Here is a 17,177-nt window from a genome sequence, read left to right as displayed (position 1 = left end):
AAACCGTTTCAGCCGCTCTTGAATTCAGATTACCTGCTCAGTTGGAGGTACTTAATATATAATATAGTAATAATATAGTAATAATATCAGACCACACCCCCTGTAGTATTGGAGCTACTTCCTGGACTCGGGTTCAGTTCTTCTCGGCGACCGAGTGAATTCAGAGTTTAATTCTTACTTAGCTTTAACCTCTAAATGTTGGTGTGTGGTAGAGCGAGGTAGAGGTTAGAGTGTAGAGCGAGGTAGAGGTTAGAGTGTAACGGTAGTGTGGTAGAGGTAGAGTGTGGCAGAGGTTAGAAGTAGTGTAGAGTGAGGTAGAGATAGATTTTAGAGTGTAGAGGTAGCGTGTAGCGGTAGAGTGTAGAGGTAGCGTGTAGAGGTAGAGTGTCGAGGTAGCGTGTAGAGGTAGAGTGTCGAGGTAGAGTGTAGAGGTAGAGTGAGGTAGAGTGTAGAGGTAGCGTGTAGAGGTAGAGTGTCGAGGTAGCGTGTAGAGGTAGAGTGTCGAGGTAGAGTGAGGTAGAGTGTAGAGGTAGAGTGTGGCAGAGGTTAGAAGTAGTGTAGAGTGAGGTAGAGATAGATTTTAGAGTGTAGAGGTAGCGTGTAGCGGTAGAGTGTAGAGGTAGCGTGTAGAGGTAGAGTGTCGAGGTAGCGTGTCGAGGTAGAGTGTAGAGGTAGAGTGAGGTAGAGTGTAGAGGTAGAGTGTAAAGGTAGAGTGTAGAGGTAGAGTGAGGTAGAGTGTAGAGGTAGAGTGAGGTAGAGTGAGGTAGAGTGTAGAGGTAGAGTGTAGAGGTAGAGTGTAAAGGTAGAGTGAGGTAGAGTGTAGAGGTAGAGTGAGGTAGAGTGTAAAGGTAGAGTGAGGTAGAGTGTAAAGGTAGAGTGAGGTAGAGTGTAGAGGTAGAGTGTAGAGGTAGAGTGTAAAGGTAGAGTGAGGTAGAGTGTAGAGGTAGAGTGTAAAGGTAGAGTGAGGTAGAGTGTAGAGGTAGAGTGTAAAGGTAGAGTGAGGTAGGGAGATTGTAGTAAAGTCCAGATCATTTTGACAATAAGCTTCTCGACTCTTTCGTTTGTTCAGAATTAAACTTTATTCCAAATCAATTTCAATCAACATGTTTCACTTCTTCTTCTTCTGGAACCTGAAAACACAGAGAACAGAGTCAGTCTTGACTGTTACAGACCCTGGCAGGTAAAACAGACCCTGGCAGGTAAAACAGACCCCAGGACTCACCTGGATCCACCAGGACTCTTCCTGTCCAAACCCAGACGCTTCCTATCCTCAAAAGATGGTCTAGAAGCAGGCAGAAGGTTACAGACAGGTACAGTCAGACAGGTACAGTCAGACAGGTACAGTCGGACAGGTACAGTCAGACAGGTACAGTCGGACAGGTACAGTCGGACAGGTACAGTCGGACAGGTACAGTCGGACAGGTACAGTCAGACAGGTACAGCCAGACACAGTCACAGTCAGACAGGTACAGACAGACAGACAGGTACAGTCGGGTACAGTCAGACAGGTACAGACTCAGTCAGACAGGGACAGACGGGTACAGTCGGACAGGGACAGACGGGTACAGTCGGACGGGTACAGTCGGACGGGGACAGTCGGACGGGGACAGACAGGTACAGTCAGACGGGGACAGTCGGACGGGGACAGACAGGTACAGTCAGACGGGTACAGTCGGACGGGTACAGTCGGACGGGTACAGACTCACCCTGATCTGTAGAGTTTCAGACTCTTCTTGCTGGTGTTGGTCAGCTCTTTGTCAAACACTGACTTCTTTCCTCCTTTTCCTGCCTTCCGATTGGCTGCTGCAGACAGTTCAGTGATGACATCACATTACATCACATCCTACTCTAACCCTAACGTCAGCGAAACGGCCTAACGTGTACTGAGAAAGAAAACCAGGTGTACTGTGGGCCGCTACCCCTCTGAATCAGTGTGTGTACCTCCAGCAGCAGCAGGTGTGTGTGTGTGTGTGTGTGTGTGTGTGTGTGTGTGTGTGTGTGTGTGTGTGTGTGTGTGTGTGTGTGTGTGTGTGTGTGTGTGTGTGTGTACCTCCAGCAGGCTCCTCCTCCATCATAGCTCGAGCTCTCTTCGGTCGTCTGTCTCTCTTCGCTGCTCGTTCAGCAAACATCTGAGCTTTGAGGATCTCGAATTGAGCACGTTCCTCCGCCTGACACACACACACACACACACACACACACACACACACACACACACACACACACACACACACACACACACACACACACACACACACACACACACACACACACACACACACACACACACACACACACACACACACACACACACACACACACACACACACACACACACACACACACACACACACAGTTAAAGTTTAGATCACTAACTACCCATAGATCATATTGATTAATGACTGATAATCTAAGAGATTAAAGAAAGCAGTTTATGTTTTCTGCAAGTTTCATTCAAAGCATTTTAAAATACTTTGAAAGATGAATTGAAAATAACCCTGATGTACTTTTTGTTTCCCGGAACTCATTTCCACTAAACCAGCAACAAAACATTCATTTTCTAAAAGTTACTAAAGAAGCTTCTGTTTGTTTGTTTGTTTACTAGTATGTTAATAAAAAGAGTCTTAATAAATGTCTCTGTTCACAAGCTGTACTGTAGTACTATGTTTCACCACTAGGGGCCTCTGAAGCTAAAAATGGCCAGATATTTGTAATGTGGTTTATAAACAAACTATTTAAATTAAGTTCCGATTGGCCTCTAGAAGTTTAGCACCAGCTGCCACTGAGGACACCTCCACCTTAGAATCAGGAGGGGGTGTGGCCATGAGTGGAAGGAGGGAGGAGGGACAGGTAGAGGCCTGGAGAAACTACAATCCATGGTCAGTATTTGTATTAGAGGAAAGTCAACCACCGAGAACATTTTTGGTTTGTTTAAATAAATAGTGCAGGGGGCGCTGCTGCGCTCCCAATGGAGGGGGGGGGGCCCTCTACTGCCCAACCAGCCTGAGCAGCTCTATCTAGATAGGAACGTGATTCCCTAGATTAACCAGCCTGAGCAGCTCTATCTAGAGAGGAACAGGATTTCCTAGATTAACCAGCCTGAGCAGCTCTATCTAGAGAGGAACAGGATTTCCTAGATTAACCAGCCTGAGCAGCTCTATCTAGAGAGGAACAGGATTTCCTAGATTAACCAGCCTGAGCAGCTCTATCTAGACAGGAACAGGATTTCCTAGATTAACCAGCCTGAGCAGCTCTATCTAGACAGGAACAGGATTCCCTAGATTAACCAGCCTGAGCAGCTCTATCTAGAGAGGAACAGGATTTCCTAGATTAACCAGCCTGAGCAGCTCTATCTAGACAGGAACAGGATTTCCTAGATTAACCAGCCTGAGCAGCTCTATCTAGACAGGAACAGGATTTCCTAGATTAACCAGCCTGAGCAGCACTATCTAGAGAGGAACGTGATTTCCTAGATTAACCAGCCTGAGCAGCTCTATCTAGAGAGGAACGTGATTTCCTAGATTAACCAGCCTGAAAGACGATATTGCTGGAATCATTAGGAAGGAGCTGCAAGAAGTTCTGGGAGTAACACCGTCACCCACTAAGGTGGAGCTCCAAGCCGTGAAACAACAGCGAGCATGCGACAAAGCTGCTAATGATGCTAAGTGGGCTAAGCTAACGGGCACCGCGGGGGACATGGAGGACACCCTGGAGCGCCTCACTGCCAAGGTTCCAATGTGAGGAGCTGGAATCAGGAAGTGAAGGATTGTGGGTGGAGGTGAGGCCCTGGCTCCTGCTCTCCTCCACCCGTGGGAAACCTTTGTGCTGGATGAGGCAGCGCTTATTGCTCCGTCTCCTCACACTCTTCAACCTGAACCAGAACCGGGCGACCCACCACGAGCCATAGTGAGCAGGCTTCACTACCACAGTGACGGGGACCAGATCTTACGCCGGCCAAACTACGTCAGCGGATCAAAGTTGGAGTCGTGGTTCTTTGGGTCTTTCCGGATTACACTGCCAAGGTGTCCCGGGCGCCGTTCAACCATGTCCAGCGGCTTCTCCGGGACGTGGAAGGAGTCGGATACGGACTTTTCTACCCGGCGCAGTAACGCAGTACCTCCAAGAATACTGAGCAGAAGTTTCCATGAGCGGAGGAAGTGACAGAATACGTGAAGAGTGTGATCCTGGGTGAGACGGATCCAGACTCACTCTCAGGGAAGCGCCTCACTTTTCTATCAGTGTGTGTTTCTGCTTTTGGTTGGGACTCTGGACGAGACTTTGGTCACACCGAGTATTTGCACCGACACGGTTTTGAGGGTATCAATGGAATGGAATACTTTGCTCTGGTTTTTTGGTTACTAGTTCCTAAGATCTTTTATTAAAACCTTATTTGCTTGGTAGAATAATCCACACTTTGTTGTTGGATTTGTTTGAAGTTGGTGGGAGTCGTGTTCCCTCTCAGAGTACTTGTGTTTTTGTCTTTCAGTGGACCCTTTCTTACTGTGGACAACCTTTTCCTGTTGCTGTGACACTGCTGTCTCCACTGTCCTTTACTTCTATGGGGACTTTGGGTGTATCTGTCCAGGGTTTGTTTGGGGGGGGGGGGGGGGGGGGGTTAATCCCCCTGGAGGCTCGGGCTCACCGTCATTAGTGGGACTATGGAGGGCAGGGGGCGTCCTGGAGAGAGACCAGAAGTGTGTCCCTCTCTGAGACAGTGGCAGTGTCCCTACAGGAGACCCCTCCTCAGATTAAAGATCACCACAGGTTCCACTCTCAGTCAGCAGGGGGCGCTATCCTGCTCAGTACTAAAGAGCCTTTCCAGCCAGGAATGTTGGCGCTGATCCAAAAGGCAGGAAGTGGTAGTTGCTGGTGTGTCGGGGCAGAAGGAGCTTCTTCTTCATCATGGGAGACACTTACGTCCTGTCTCAGAGGACAGGTCAGTTCTTACTGGACCTTAGTAGTGCTGTCAGTAACCTGGATCAGAGATACTCCTCACTCCCTCCACCTGGAGTATTTAAAGAGCGTCCGGAGGAACAATTCCAATCTGAGTTAGGTTCTACCAAAGAAGCTGAAGGGTTCTACTGACATTCTGAGAACATGCTGAGGAAGCAAGCCGCCTGCTGGCAGCAGTTACAGCGTCAAGCAACTTCTGGGACAAGTAGTAGTATTCAAAATACCCAAAGTATCATTAGGACTGATCCCGCTGAAACGAACGCCTCCTTCAAATCACTGGATTCTCTCTATATACGTGGGAATTCCCCCAAGACCCAATGAAAAGGAAAGAACTCCTCCAGAGCCTCTCCAACCCGGTTCTGGACCTGAATATGGCCGAACCTCTGGAGTCCGGCGCCGCCTGCTGGAGGAACAAATCCAATTAAACCTCAAGACAAATTGTCTTTATATGCCGACGATTTCTGCTTCTATGGATCAAACCCAACGAGTTCTATTCCCAAGGTTTGGGTATTTTGGCTCCTTTTCAGGTTATAAATGGAATCTGGAGAAAAGTGAATGCTTTCTAATAACGATGCTGATCTTACAGTGGATGGACTTCCTCCTTGTAGCCCCGCCCACTTTTGAGATCCCATCCTGCCAGACCTCTTCACTAATGTCACGTTCTCACACGTTCCTTCTAGAGTTCTCATTCCGACAACGTATTTCCTCTGGCCATTCTACTCAACATAGAACTTGCATGTTGGGGCCTGAGGATTCCATGATCTCCTCCAGAGCTTCAGTGAGCTGTTTCTCCAACTTGCTCCCCCGAAGGAAAACACCACAACAATGGATAGGCCATAAATCAGCAGGGGAGCGAGCCAGACCCCGGAAGTGGCCAATGAGGACGCTTGAATCACCACAGGGGTCCAGGCCCAACTTGGTGGGACTCACGTTCCATCAAAACACTAACCGCCATTCTCAACTAGCCATGGAGGGAGAGACATCTTTCTCCCTCATCAGAAGGGTAAAGAGAGCACCAAGCAGGAACAAAGAGACAGAACCAACGCCAGCCCGCTGGACGAGCAGGACCCAGTTTGGACTACATCTTCTGTTTTCCGCTATTTTTCCTGTTGTTGGGAGATTCTGGAGACCAGAGCCAGTGTCGTCTCCTCCCAAGATCATCCTCTCAGTTGCACTCCTGCAGCTGGAACCAGGCCTCTGGATTTCAGGACGCTGAAAGTAAGACCCGGTAACAACCAGTTACCACCGCCTCCCAGAACCAACAGCACCACGGACGGTGCTGTCCAGAACCGGAGGGTGAGGCTTTTGTCTGGGCAGAGAATAGTTAGAATGATGTTCTGTTGAAAATGCAATGTGTTTCCATGTGCCGCTCAGAAGGCAGCAGCCTTTCACGTTGTTTGTGTAGGCGCATTCACGCGCACTAAGTCCAGAACGCTGGTTTTCCACCTCAGAACCAGAGGTCCAAGTGAGCTCCAGGCCCACTGGGAGCTCTGTGTGGAGGAACCAGGGTTCAGAACCGAGCCTCCCAGAATTCTCTGTCTTTCTCTTGTCTTCATCCTCTCTCATCTCTCCCCCTCTTTCACTAATCGCAGCCCCCCCTTATCAGATCGAGATAAGGTCACACACCACTGCATGTAACACCTATCTGTCAGCTGCTGCAGAGCAGATCTGTTTGGATCACAGGAGTTCTAACTGCAGGACCCGACCTCCCCTTAGGACTCTGGTGATCAGAACCGGGCCAACGGAACCGCCCGTTCGTTACGCCCTCGGTAGACTAACTCGCTCCGAGACTGCCCTCGTGCACTCGCGCTCGACGGACGTCTTGTTTATCTGGTCGCTAAGCAACCGCCGCGTCCCCAGAAAGAGCGAGTCATCACACCCCCCCGTCACACACACACACACACACACACACACACACACACACACACACACACACACACACACACACACACACACACACACACACACACACACACACACACACACACACACACACACACACACACACACACACACACACACACACACACACACACACACACACACACACACACACACACACACTCTTTATACACAGTGTTGCTGTTTAATAGATTAGATCTCCGTGTTCGATGTCGTTTGCTACTTGAATGTGTTGATTTATGAGATTATTTATGAATTATTTATGAATTAAAACATTTTTATTAATAAACGCCTGTTAGCTGAATTGAACGATTCTTGGTGATTATTGTGTATTTATTGTGTATTTATTGTTGACAATTCACTGGTTTGTAACAGTCTGTGCTCGGATCTCACACCTTCCATTCTATTTTAGATGGTTATATTTTATGCAGAAATATTAACTAACTTAAATAAACTTTTTACAAACGAGACTGATATTTTGGTATTAGCTATTTCCAGTTTATCTGGTGGTGCCCCGATTTATTATTAATACATAAATAAGAAATTTATGCAAATTAATAATTCTTTTATTAAAAATTATTTTCGATAATTTTTTTTTTTTTTTTTGTTTTAAAGTAATTATTCAATTACTTTAGGAGTTGTTAATGAGTAAATGACTGTTTACTTCCATTAATAATTTCAATTTTTCATAAATTACTTCCAGTGATTTATTACTTTTAGTAATCTATTACTTACAGTAATTATATGCTAATAACCAACCATAAACCCCGACACAGTACTCCTCAACTCTACATACTTCCAGAAATCCCTTTTATCTGTTAAATCTTATTGTTCTATAAAGTCCAAAAAGCATCTAAATGCCTGGTCTTTGTAGGTCATTGATCACACATATCCCTTTAGTCTTTCTCTATACATATTGAGGGGTTCCTCCATACAGAATCCTCCCACCCAGTTTAACATGAGTTTTTCTTCCATTTCCGTCGGTCACAATAATTCTAGTTCCCTGATGATCTTCACCCAACTAGGACTTGACCTCTGACCTCTCCAGTTCATTTTCAAAGCTGTGCTGGAGAAGTCTGGAAGAGTCAGTCCTCCATTGTCTCCAGAGGAAAAGACTTTCTTCTGCCATTCTGGGCTTTTCTCTTCCACAGGAAACCAGGAATCAAACCATGATCTAGTTTGACGATGGAGAAGCTGGCTGGTGTCAGAGACAAGTCATCAGGGATGGACACTATGGGGTCATTGATAAGTAATGGAGTATCATCAGAGTACAGGAACATTTTCTGTTCCGCCCCTTGAAGAGCAGTTCTGTCCTGAAGCCAGAGGAGGAACCAGGTATTGTTGCCCTGGAATCTGAATACATCACATTCACCCATTGATACAACTTTCCCCTAAAACGTTTGAGCCAAGAGTTTTCTGCCAGCCAATCAAACGCCTGATGGCCATCGCCACTGATCTACTTCCACTGATCTACTTCCATTGATCTACTTCCACTGATCTACTTCCACTGATCTACTTCCACTGATCTACTTCCACTGATCTACTTCCACTGATCTACTTCCACTGATCTACTTCCACTGATCTACTTCCACTGATCTACTTCCACTGATCTACTTCCATTGATCTACTTCCACTGATCTACTTCCATTGATCTACTTCCACTGATCTACTTCCACTGATCTACTTCCACTGATCTACTTGAGACACAAGATTCTAACATGACCTGAAGATGATCTTCCTGTTATCAATCCCAACTGATCCAACTGTAGTACTGCAGAGTATTACTACAGAGTGTTTTTACAAGTTTCTTCAAGTTAAATTTAAGACGTAATTTAATTCCTATGTCATTTCACCTTCCTACTGAGGGGTACTGATAGTACAGTGAGTATTACTAAAGGGTACTGACAGTACAGTGAGTATTACTGAAGAGTACTGATAGTACTGTATTACCGTGAGCTCCTTCTTGTGACCGTCCTTCACAAACTTCTCTCTTTTCTTCTTTCCTCTGAGAGCCAGATCGAAGTCCTGCAGAGCCTTCGACACTGCAACACAACACAAGGTCACACAAGGTCACACAACACAACACAAGGTCACACAACACAACACAAGGTCACACAAGGTCACACAAGGTCACACAAGGTCACACAACACAACACAAGGTCACACAACACAACACAAGGTCACACAACACAACACAAGGTCACACAACACAACACAAGGTCACACAACACAACACAAGGTCACACAACACAACACAAGGTCACACAACACAACACAAGGTCACACAAGGTCACACAACACAACACAAGGTCACACAACACAACACAAGGTCACACAACACAACACAACACAAGGTCACACAACACAACACAACACAAGGTCACACAACACACAAGGTCACACAACACAGCACAAGGTCACACAACACAACGTCACACAACACAAGGTCACATAACGTCACACAACACAACACGTCACACACAGAAACAACACACTACACCACAACACAGTCTCTCGCACACACAAAGTGTTGTTGTTGATTGTGTAGTACTTTAATACTCACTGCGACTTTGTTTCCTTTCCTGTTGAGTTTGAAACCAGACTCTCTGTGATTGGCTGGAGGAGGAGGAGTCATCTAGACGCTTCTGAGCCACACTCAACTACAGAGCATGAAAACACAGGCTCAGGGGTTAATGTCAGGGGTCAACGTCAGGGTTAATGTCAGAGGTCAACGTCAGGGGTCAGCGTCAGGGTTAGGGTTAATGTCAGAGGTCAACGTCAGGGGTTAATGTCAGAGGTCAACGTCAGGGGTCAGCGTCAGGGGTCAACGTCAGGGTTAGGGTTAATGTCAGAGGTCAACGTCAGGGGTCAGCGTCAGGGTTAGGGTTAATGTCAGAGGTCAACGTCAGGGGTTAATGTCAGAGGTCAACGTCAGGGGTCAACGTCAGGGTTAGGGTTAATGTCAGAGGTCAGCGTCAGGGGTCAGCGTCAGGGTTAATGTCAGAGGTCAACGTCAGGGTTAGGGTTAATGTCAGAGGTCAACGTCAGGGGTTAATGTCAGAGGTCAACGTCAGGGGTCAGCGTCAGGGGTCAACGTCAGGGTTAGGGTTAATGTCAGGGGTCAACGTCAGGGTTAGGGTTAATGTCAGAGGTCAACGTCAGGGGTCAACGTCAGGGTTAGGGTTAATGTCAGAGGTCAACGTCAGGGGTCAGCGTCAGGGGTCAACGTCAGGGGTCAGCGTCAGGGGTCAGCGTCAGGGGTCAGCGTCAGGGGTCAACGTCAGGGTTAGGGTTAATGTCAGGGGTCAGCGTCAGGGGTCAGCGTCAGGGGTCAACGTCAGGGGTCAACGTCAGGGTTAGGGTTAATGTCAGAGGTCAACGTCAGGGGTTAATGTCAGGGGTCAACGTCAGGGTTAATGTCAGAGGTCAACGTCAGGGGTCAGCGTCAGGGGTCAACGTCAGGGGTCAACGTCAGGGTTAGGGTTAATGTCAGAGGTCAACGTCAGGGGTTAATGTCAGAGGTCAACGTCAGGGGTCAGCGTCAGGGGTCAACGTCAGGGTTAGGGTTAATGTCAGAGGTCAACGTCAGGGGTCAACGTCAGGGTTAGGGTTAATGTCAGAGGTCAACGTCAGGGGTCAGCGTCAGGGGTCAGCATCAGGGGTCAACGTCAGGGGTCAGCGTCAGGGGTCAGCGTCAGGGGTCAGCGTCAGGGGTCAACGTCAGGGGTCAACGTCAGGGGTCAACGTCAGGGTTAGGGTTAATGTCAGGGGTCAGCGTCAGGGGTCAGCGTCAGGGGTCAACGTCAGGGTTAGGGTTAATGTCAGAGGTCAACGTCAGGGGTCAGCATCAGGGGTCAACGTCAGGGGTCAGCGTCAGGGGTCAACGTCAGGGGTCAGCGTCAGGGGTCAACGTCAGGGGTCAACGTCAGGGGTCAACGTCAGGGGTCAGCGTCAGGGTTAGGGTCAGCGTCAGGGTTATGGTTAATGTCAGAGGTCAGCGTCAGGGGTCAGCGTCAGGGTTAATGTCAGAGGTCAACGTCAGGGGTCAGCGTCAGGTATCAGCGTCAGGGTCAGTATCAGGGTCACGGGTCAACGTCAGGGGACAGCGTCAGGGGTCAGCGTCAGGGGTCAACGTCAGGGGTCAGGGGTTAATGTCAGGGGTCAGGGGTTAATGTCAGGGGTCAGGGGTTAATGTCAGTGTCAGGGTCAGGGGTTAGTCAGGAGTCAGTGTCAGGGGTCAACGTCAGGGGTTAATGTCAGGGTCAGGGGTTAATGTCAGGGTCAGGAGTCAGGGGTTAATGTCAGGGGTCAGGGGTTAATGTCAGGGTCAGGGGTCAGTGTCAGGGGTCAATGTCAGTGTCAGGGGTTAATGTCAGGGTCAGGGGTCAATGTCAGTGTCAGGGGTTAATGTCAGGGTCAGTGTCAGGGGTTAATGTCAGGGGTTAATGTCAGGGTCAGGGGTCAATGTCAGTGTCAGGGGTTAATGTCAGGGTCAGTGTCAGGGGTTAATGTCAGGGTCAGTGTCAGGGGTTAATGTCAGGGGTTAATGTCAGGGGTCAATGTCAGTGTCAGGGGTTAATGTCAGGGTCAGTGTCAGGGGTTAATGTCAGGGGTTAATGTTAGGGTCAGGAGTCAGGGGTTAATGTCAGGGGTCAATGTCAGGGTCAGGGGTTAATGTCAGGGTCAGGGGTCAGTGTCAGGGGTCAGTGTCAGGGGTGATGTTCAGGCATTAATGTCAGGGGGGAAGAATTAGGCTCGGGGAGGAGCTGGTGTTACCTTTGCTTCGGATGCAGCCAGCTCTCGTTCTTCTTTTTCCATTTTCATCACAGCTTCTACGTCTTTCTCCAGTTTAGAGATTAAATCCCGAAACTTCAGGACAACGTCTGACACACACACACACACACACACGCGTCAATAGAGGGCGCTGCCCCCCTGGTGGATGATAGAGGAATGTTTTGGGGTTTTTTAAATATAAAATATCTGAATAAACTGTAATACTGTCGAAATGTGTTGATGACAACAAAGTGACAACGAGCCCTGAACTGGATTCGCTTCATTTTCAACAGATAATCTTCAGTGGTGTGTGTGTGTGTGTGTGTGTGTGTGTGTGTGTGTGTGTGTGTGTGTGTGTGTGTGTGTGTGTGTGTGTGTGTGTGTGTGTGTGTGTGTGTGTGTGTGTGTGTGTGTGTGTGTGTGTGTGTGTGTGTGTGTGTGTGTGTGTACCTGGCGGCAGCACCCGGTTCTTCACCGTGTTCCTGGCGACCTTGACGACCTCTTTGAGCGTTTTCCTCTCCGACTCTCCGACCAGCGACACCGAGCGTCCGGAGCGTCCGGCTCTCGCCGTGCGCCCGACGCGGTGGACGTAATGTTTCAGCGTGGACGGCATCGTGAAGTTGATCACCTGGAAGACCGGCAACATCACCAGCAACACGTCAACATCATCTGGAGAACCAGCAACATCACCAGCAACACATCAACATCATCTGGAGGACCGGCAACATCACCAGCAACACATCAACATCATCTGGAGGACCGGCAACATCACCAGCAACATCACCAGCAACACATCAACATAAACCTGGAAGACCGGCAACACCGCCGGCAACATCACCAGCAACACGTCAACATCATCTGGAGGACCGGCAACATCACCAGCAACACATCAACATCACCTGGAAGACCGGCAACACCACCGGCAACATCACCAGCAACACATCAACATAAACCTGGAAGACGGGCAACACCACCGGCAACATCACCAGTAACAAGTCATCATCTGGAGGACCGGCAACATCACCAGCAACACATCAACATCATCTGGAAGACCGGCAACATCACCGGCAACACATCAACATAAACCTGGAAGACCGGCAACATCACCAGCAACATCACCAGCAACACATCAACATCATCTGGAGGACCGGCAACATCACCAGCAACACATCAACATTATCTGGAGGACCGGCAACATCACCAGCAACACATCAACATAAACCTGGAAGACCGGCAACACCACCGGCAACATCACCAGCAACACATCAACATAAATCTGGAAGACGGGCAACACCACCGGCAACATCACCAGCAACACATCAACATCATCTAGACCAGTGGTTCTCAAACTTTTTACACCAAGTACCACCCAGAAAGTACTTGGCTCTCAAAGTACCACCATAATGACCAACACTATACAGTAGTATACAGCAGCCTAGTAAGCCTAAGTATTCATCAAAAACAAGGCAGAGGTTTTACTCCTAAAGAAGTATATTTAATATTGTCAGCCATTGTAACATTGTACACAGTTAGATTGGTAATACTACACTTAAATATAGGAAAATAAAAGACTGTACTTAAATAATGATTCAATTAAAATATATTGCACAGAAAAGTTAAATAAACATTGTACTGTAAACAAAGGAAGAAAAAACTGTTCTTAAAGATTAAATATAACTACTGTACTTAAATGTTAAGTAAAGAATGTAAAGTACACACACACACACACACACACACACACACACACACACACACACACACACACACACACACACACACACACACAGATTAAGAATAAAACTGATAAAAAAGATCAATGGATTCTAGCGAATGTCTCTCTATCATTCTACTATAGATCTGGGATCCCCCCTCCCTTCTCGTGTCACATGACCCCCGCTTCCACCCAATTGAAGATTAAACATGGCTGCCATTTCAGGAAATGATGTTTTATTCACGGACTGAGTATTTCAGATGATAAACATTATGAAGTAGAAAACAGCTTTAGAAGCGATGGAAGTAACTCCTCTTCCACCGGCCAGTTCATCCATATTAGTAACCAGCGGGCAGCGTGACGTTACGTCACGCCGCCGTCACGGCGGCGTGACTTTACGGCGGCGTGACGTTACGGCGGCGTGACGTTACGGCGGCGTGACGTTACGGCAGCGTGATGTTACGGCGGCGTGACGTTACGGCGGCGTGACGGCAGTGTGAAGGCAGTGTGACGGCGGCGTGACGTTACGGCAGCGTGACGTTACGGCGGCGTGACGTTACGGCAGCGTGACGTTACGGCGGCGTGACGGCAGTGTGAAGGCAGTGTGACGGCGGCGTGACGTTACGGCAGCATGACGTTACGGCAGCGTGACGTTACGGCAGCGTTACGGCAGCGTGACGTTACGGCGGCATGACGTTACGGCAGCGTGACAGCAGCGTGACGTTACGGCGGCGTGACGGCGGCGTGACGTTACGGCAGCGTGACGTTACGGCGGCATGACGTTACGGCAGCGTGACAGCAGCGTGACGTTACGGCAGTGTGACGGCGGCGTGACGTTACGGCAGCGTGATGTTACGGCGGCGTGACGTTACGGCAGCGTGACGTTACGGCAGCGTGACAGCAGCGTGACGTTACGGCGGCGTGACAGCAGTGTGACGGCGGCGTGACGGTACGGCAGCGTGACGTTACGGCAGCGTGACGTTACGGCAGCGTGATGGCAGTGTGAAGGCAGTGTGACGGCGGCGTGACGTTACGGCAGCGTGTCGTTACGGCAGCGTGACGGCAGTGTGAAGGCAGTGTGACGGCGGCGTGACGTTACGGCAGCGTGACGTTACGGCAGCGTGACGTTACGGCAGCGTGACGTTACGGCAGCGTGACGGCGGCGTGACGTTACGGCAGCGTGACGGCGGCGTGACGTTACGGCAGCATGACGTTACGGCAGCGTGACAGCAGCGTGACGTTACGGCAGCGTGACGTTACGGCAACGTGACGGCAGTGTGACGGCGTCGTGACGTTACGGCAGCGTGATGTTACGGCGGCGTGACGTTACGGCAGCGTGACGTTACGGCAGTGTGACGGCGGCGTGACGTTACGGCAGCGTGATGTTACGGCGGCGTGACGTTACGGCGGCGTGACGGCAGTGTGAAGGCGGCGTGACGTTACGGCAGCGTGACGTTACGGCAGCGTGACGGCAGCGTGACGTTACGGCAGCGTGACGTTACGGCAGCGTGACGTTACGGCAGCGTGACGTTACGGCGGCGTGACGGCAGTGTGACGGCGGCGTGACGGTACGGCAGCGTGACGTTACGGCAGCGTGACGTTACGGCAGCGTGATGGCAGTGTGAAGGCAGTGTGACGGCGGCGTGACGTTATGGCAGCGTGTCGTTACGGCAGCGTGACGTTACGGCAGCGTGACGGCGGCGTGACGTTACGGCAGCGTGACGGCAGTGTGAAGGCAGTGTGACGGCAGTGTGAAGGCAGTGTGACGGCGGCGTGACGTTACGGCAGCGTGTCGTTACGGCAGCGTGACGGCAGCGTGACGTTACGGCAGCGTGACGGCGGCGTGACGTTACAGCAGCGTGTCGTTACGGCAGCGTGACGGCAGCGTGACGGCAGCGTGACGTTACGGCAGCGTGACGGCGGCGTGACGTTACAGCAGCGTGACGTTACGGCAGCTGCGGCACCGTGACGGCAGCGTGACGGCAGCGTGACGTGACGGCAGCGTGACGTTACGGCAGCGTGACGGCAGCGTGACGTTACGGCAGCGTGACGTTACGGCAGCGTGACGGCGGCGTGACGTTACAGCAGTGTGACGTTACGGCAGCGTGACGTTACGGCAGCTGCGGCACCGTGACGGCAGCGTGATGGCGGCGTGACGTTGCGGCAGAGTTACGTTCCGGCAGTTGCTGCAGGGTGAGGGCAGCGTGACGGTAGCATCACGGCAGCGTTGTGGCAGCGTTGGCGTTATGGCGGCGTGACAGCAGCGTTATGGCAGTTGCGGCACTTCGTGTCACGATCACCCGCAATGCTACGCTTAGCGCCCTGCTAACCTCCGGGACTCGACGTGAAAAGTCATTTTACACACAAAATACTGCTAAATCCCGTGTTCTCAGGTGCAGTACACACTAAGTTAGGGTATAAACGCTCTACCGTGAGTTGCCGTGACACGAACCCAGAAGGTCAGTCCACAGAAAGCACCGCTGAATAACCGTTTTCACATAAAAACTTTATTTTTTATAAGAACTCGATTGTATATGTCGTTATTCATGGTACAGGGCAGGAACTCTTGGAAATTCATGTTCAGAAACGTTGTCCGGAGCCGTACAGGCGGAGATGCCCCCCCCCCCCCCCCCCCTGTGCCACCATCAGCCGACGGGTACAGCCTGGGACCCGCTACTAATTAGTTCAAGCGCCGGGACCAAATTTACAAGAAAAACCCTTTATAAAGTGAAATCTGAAGGTAAAAGCAGTGAAAACAGTCCAAAGGAGCTTTAGGGCCCAAAGGGTTAAAAACCTCCACCTCTTGCCATCAAGTCCTGCCTGCTACCGTGAATAACTGTTGATGTCAGCGCTTTTATATTTATTTCAGTGATCCTTTGGCGTACCACTAGAGGGAGCCTCGAGTACCACTAGTGGTACGCGTACCACACTTTGGGAATGACTGCTCTAGAGGACGGCAACACCTCAACATCTATACTTCCGGTGCGCTCCCCAAGTGGCTGCTCGGTACAACAGCTCCTACTTTCTCCTACTTTCTCCTACTAAATGTTCTTTTAGTGGATTTTTTCTTTCTCATTTTAATAACTTTACTGGCTCCACCTGTGACCGCGGATGCCGGGCGCTGCGGCGGTCCTATTGTTTACACCAAGGATCAGCTGTTAGCCCTCCGTAACACAGCTAAGCTAACCGGCGAAAGACCCGATGTTCCCCCCTCTGCTGAAGAGAAAGACCCGATGTTCCCCCCTCTGCTGAAGAGAAAGACCTGATGTTCCCCCCAGGGCTGAAGAGAAAGACCCGATGTTCCCCCCTCTGCTGAAGAGAAAGACCCGATGTTCCCCCCTCTGCTGAAGAGAAAGACCCGATGTTCCCCCCAGGGCTGAAGAGAAAGACCTGATGTTCCCCCCTCTGCTGAAGAGAAAGACCCGATGTTCCCCCCTCTGCTGAAGAGAAAGACCTGATGTTCCCCCCTCTGCTGAAGAGAAAGACCCGATGTTCCCCCCTCTGCTGAAGAGAAAGACCCGAAGTTCCCCCCTCTGCTGAAGAGAAAGACCCGATGTTCCCCCCTCTGCTGAAGAGAAAGACCCGATGTTCCCCCCTCTGCTGAAGAGAAAGACCCGATGTTCCCCCCGGGCTGAAGAGAAAGACCCGATGTTCCCCCCTCTGCTGAAGAGAAAGACCCGATGTTCCCCCCTCTGCTGAAGAGAAAGACCCGATGTTCCCCCCTCTGCTGAAGAGAAAGACCCGATGTTCCCCCCGGGCTGAAGAGAAAGACCCGATGTTCCCCCCTCTGCTGAAGAGAAAGACCCGATGTTCCCCCAGGGCTGAAGAGAAAGATGATGTT

The 17,177-nt window shown here is 50.1% G+C and overlaps 1 protein-coding gene across 1 annotated transcript in view; it reads right to left on the bottom strand.

Annotated features, from left to right (window-relative positions):
* Window positions 1-1,055: 1,055 nt before the first annotated feature.
* Window positions 1,056-17,177, bottom strand: part of ddx27 (DEAD (Asp-Glu-Ala-Asp) box polypeptide 27) — a gene marked incomplete at its 5' end in the record, with an annotated part of 37,373 nt that continues 21,251 nt past the window's right edge. Inside the window, 8 exon segments of the mRNA XM_080493683.1 lie at window positions 1,056-1,130; window positions 1,223-1,282; window positions 1,707-1,803; window positions 2,051-2,168; window positions 8,803-8,894; window positions 9,416-9,512; window positions 11,629-11,735; window positions 12,076-12,253. Of these exon segments, the coding sequence (XP_080349809.1) occupies window positions 1,109-1,130; window positions 1,223-1,282; window positions 1,707-1,803; window positions 2,051-2,168; window positions 8,803-8,894; window positions 9,416-9,512; window positions 11,629-11,735; window positions 12,076-12,253 (771 nt within the window). The 3' untranslated portion in view covers window positions 1,056-1,108.

The sequence above is a fragment of the Lipophrys pholis genome, assembly GCF_963383615.2.
Source record: "Lipophrys pholis genome assembly, contig: SCAFFOLD_53, whole genome shotgun sequence".
NCBI lineage: Eukaryota > Metazoa > Chordata > Actinopteri > Blenniiformes > Blenniidae > Lipophrys > Lipophrys pholis.
The sequence above is the reverse complement of the archived record's forward strand: the minus strand, read 5'-3'. Positions and strand labels throughout refer to the sequence as shown.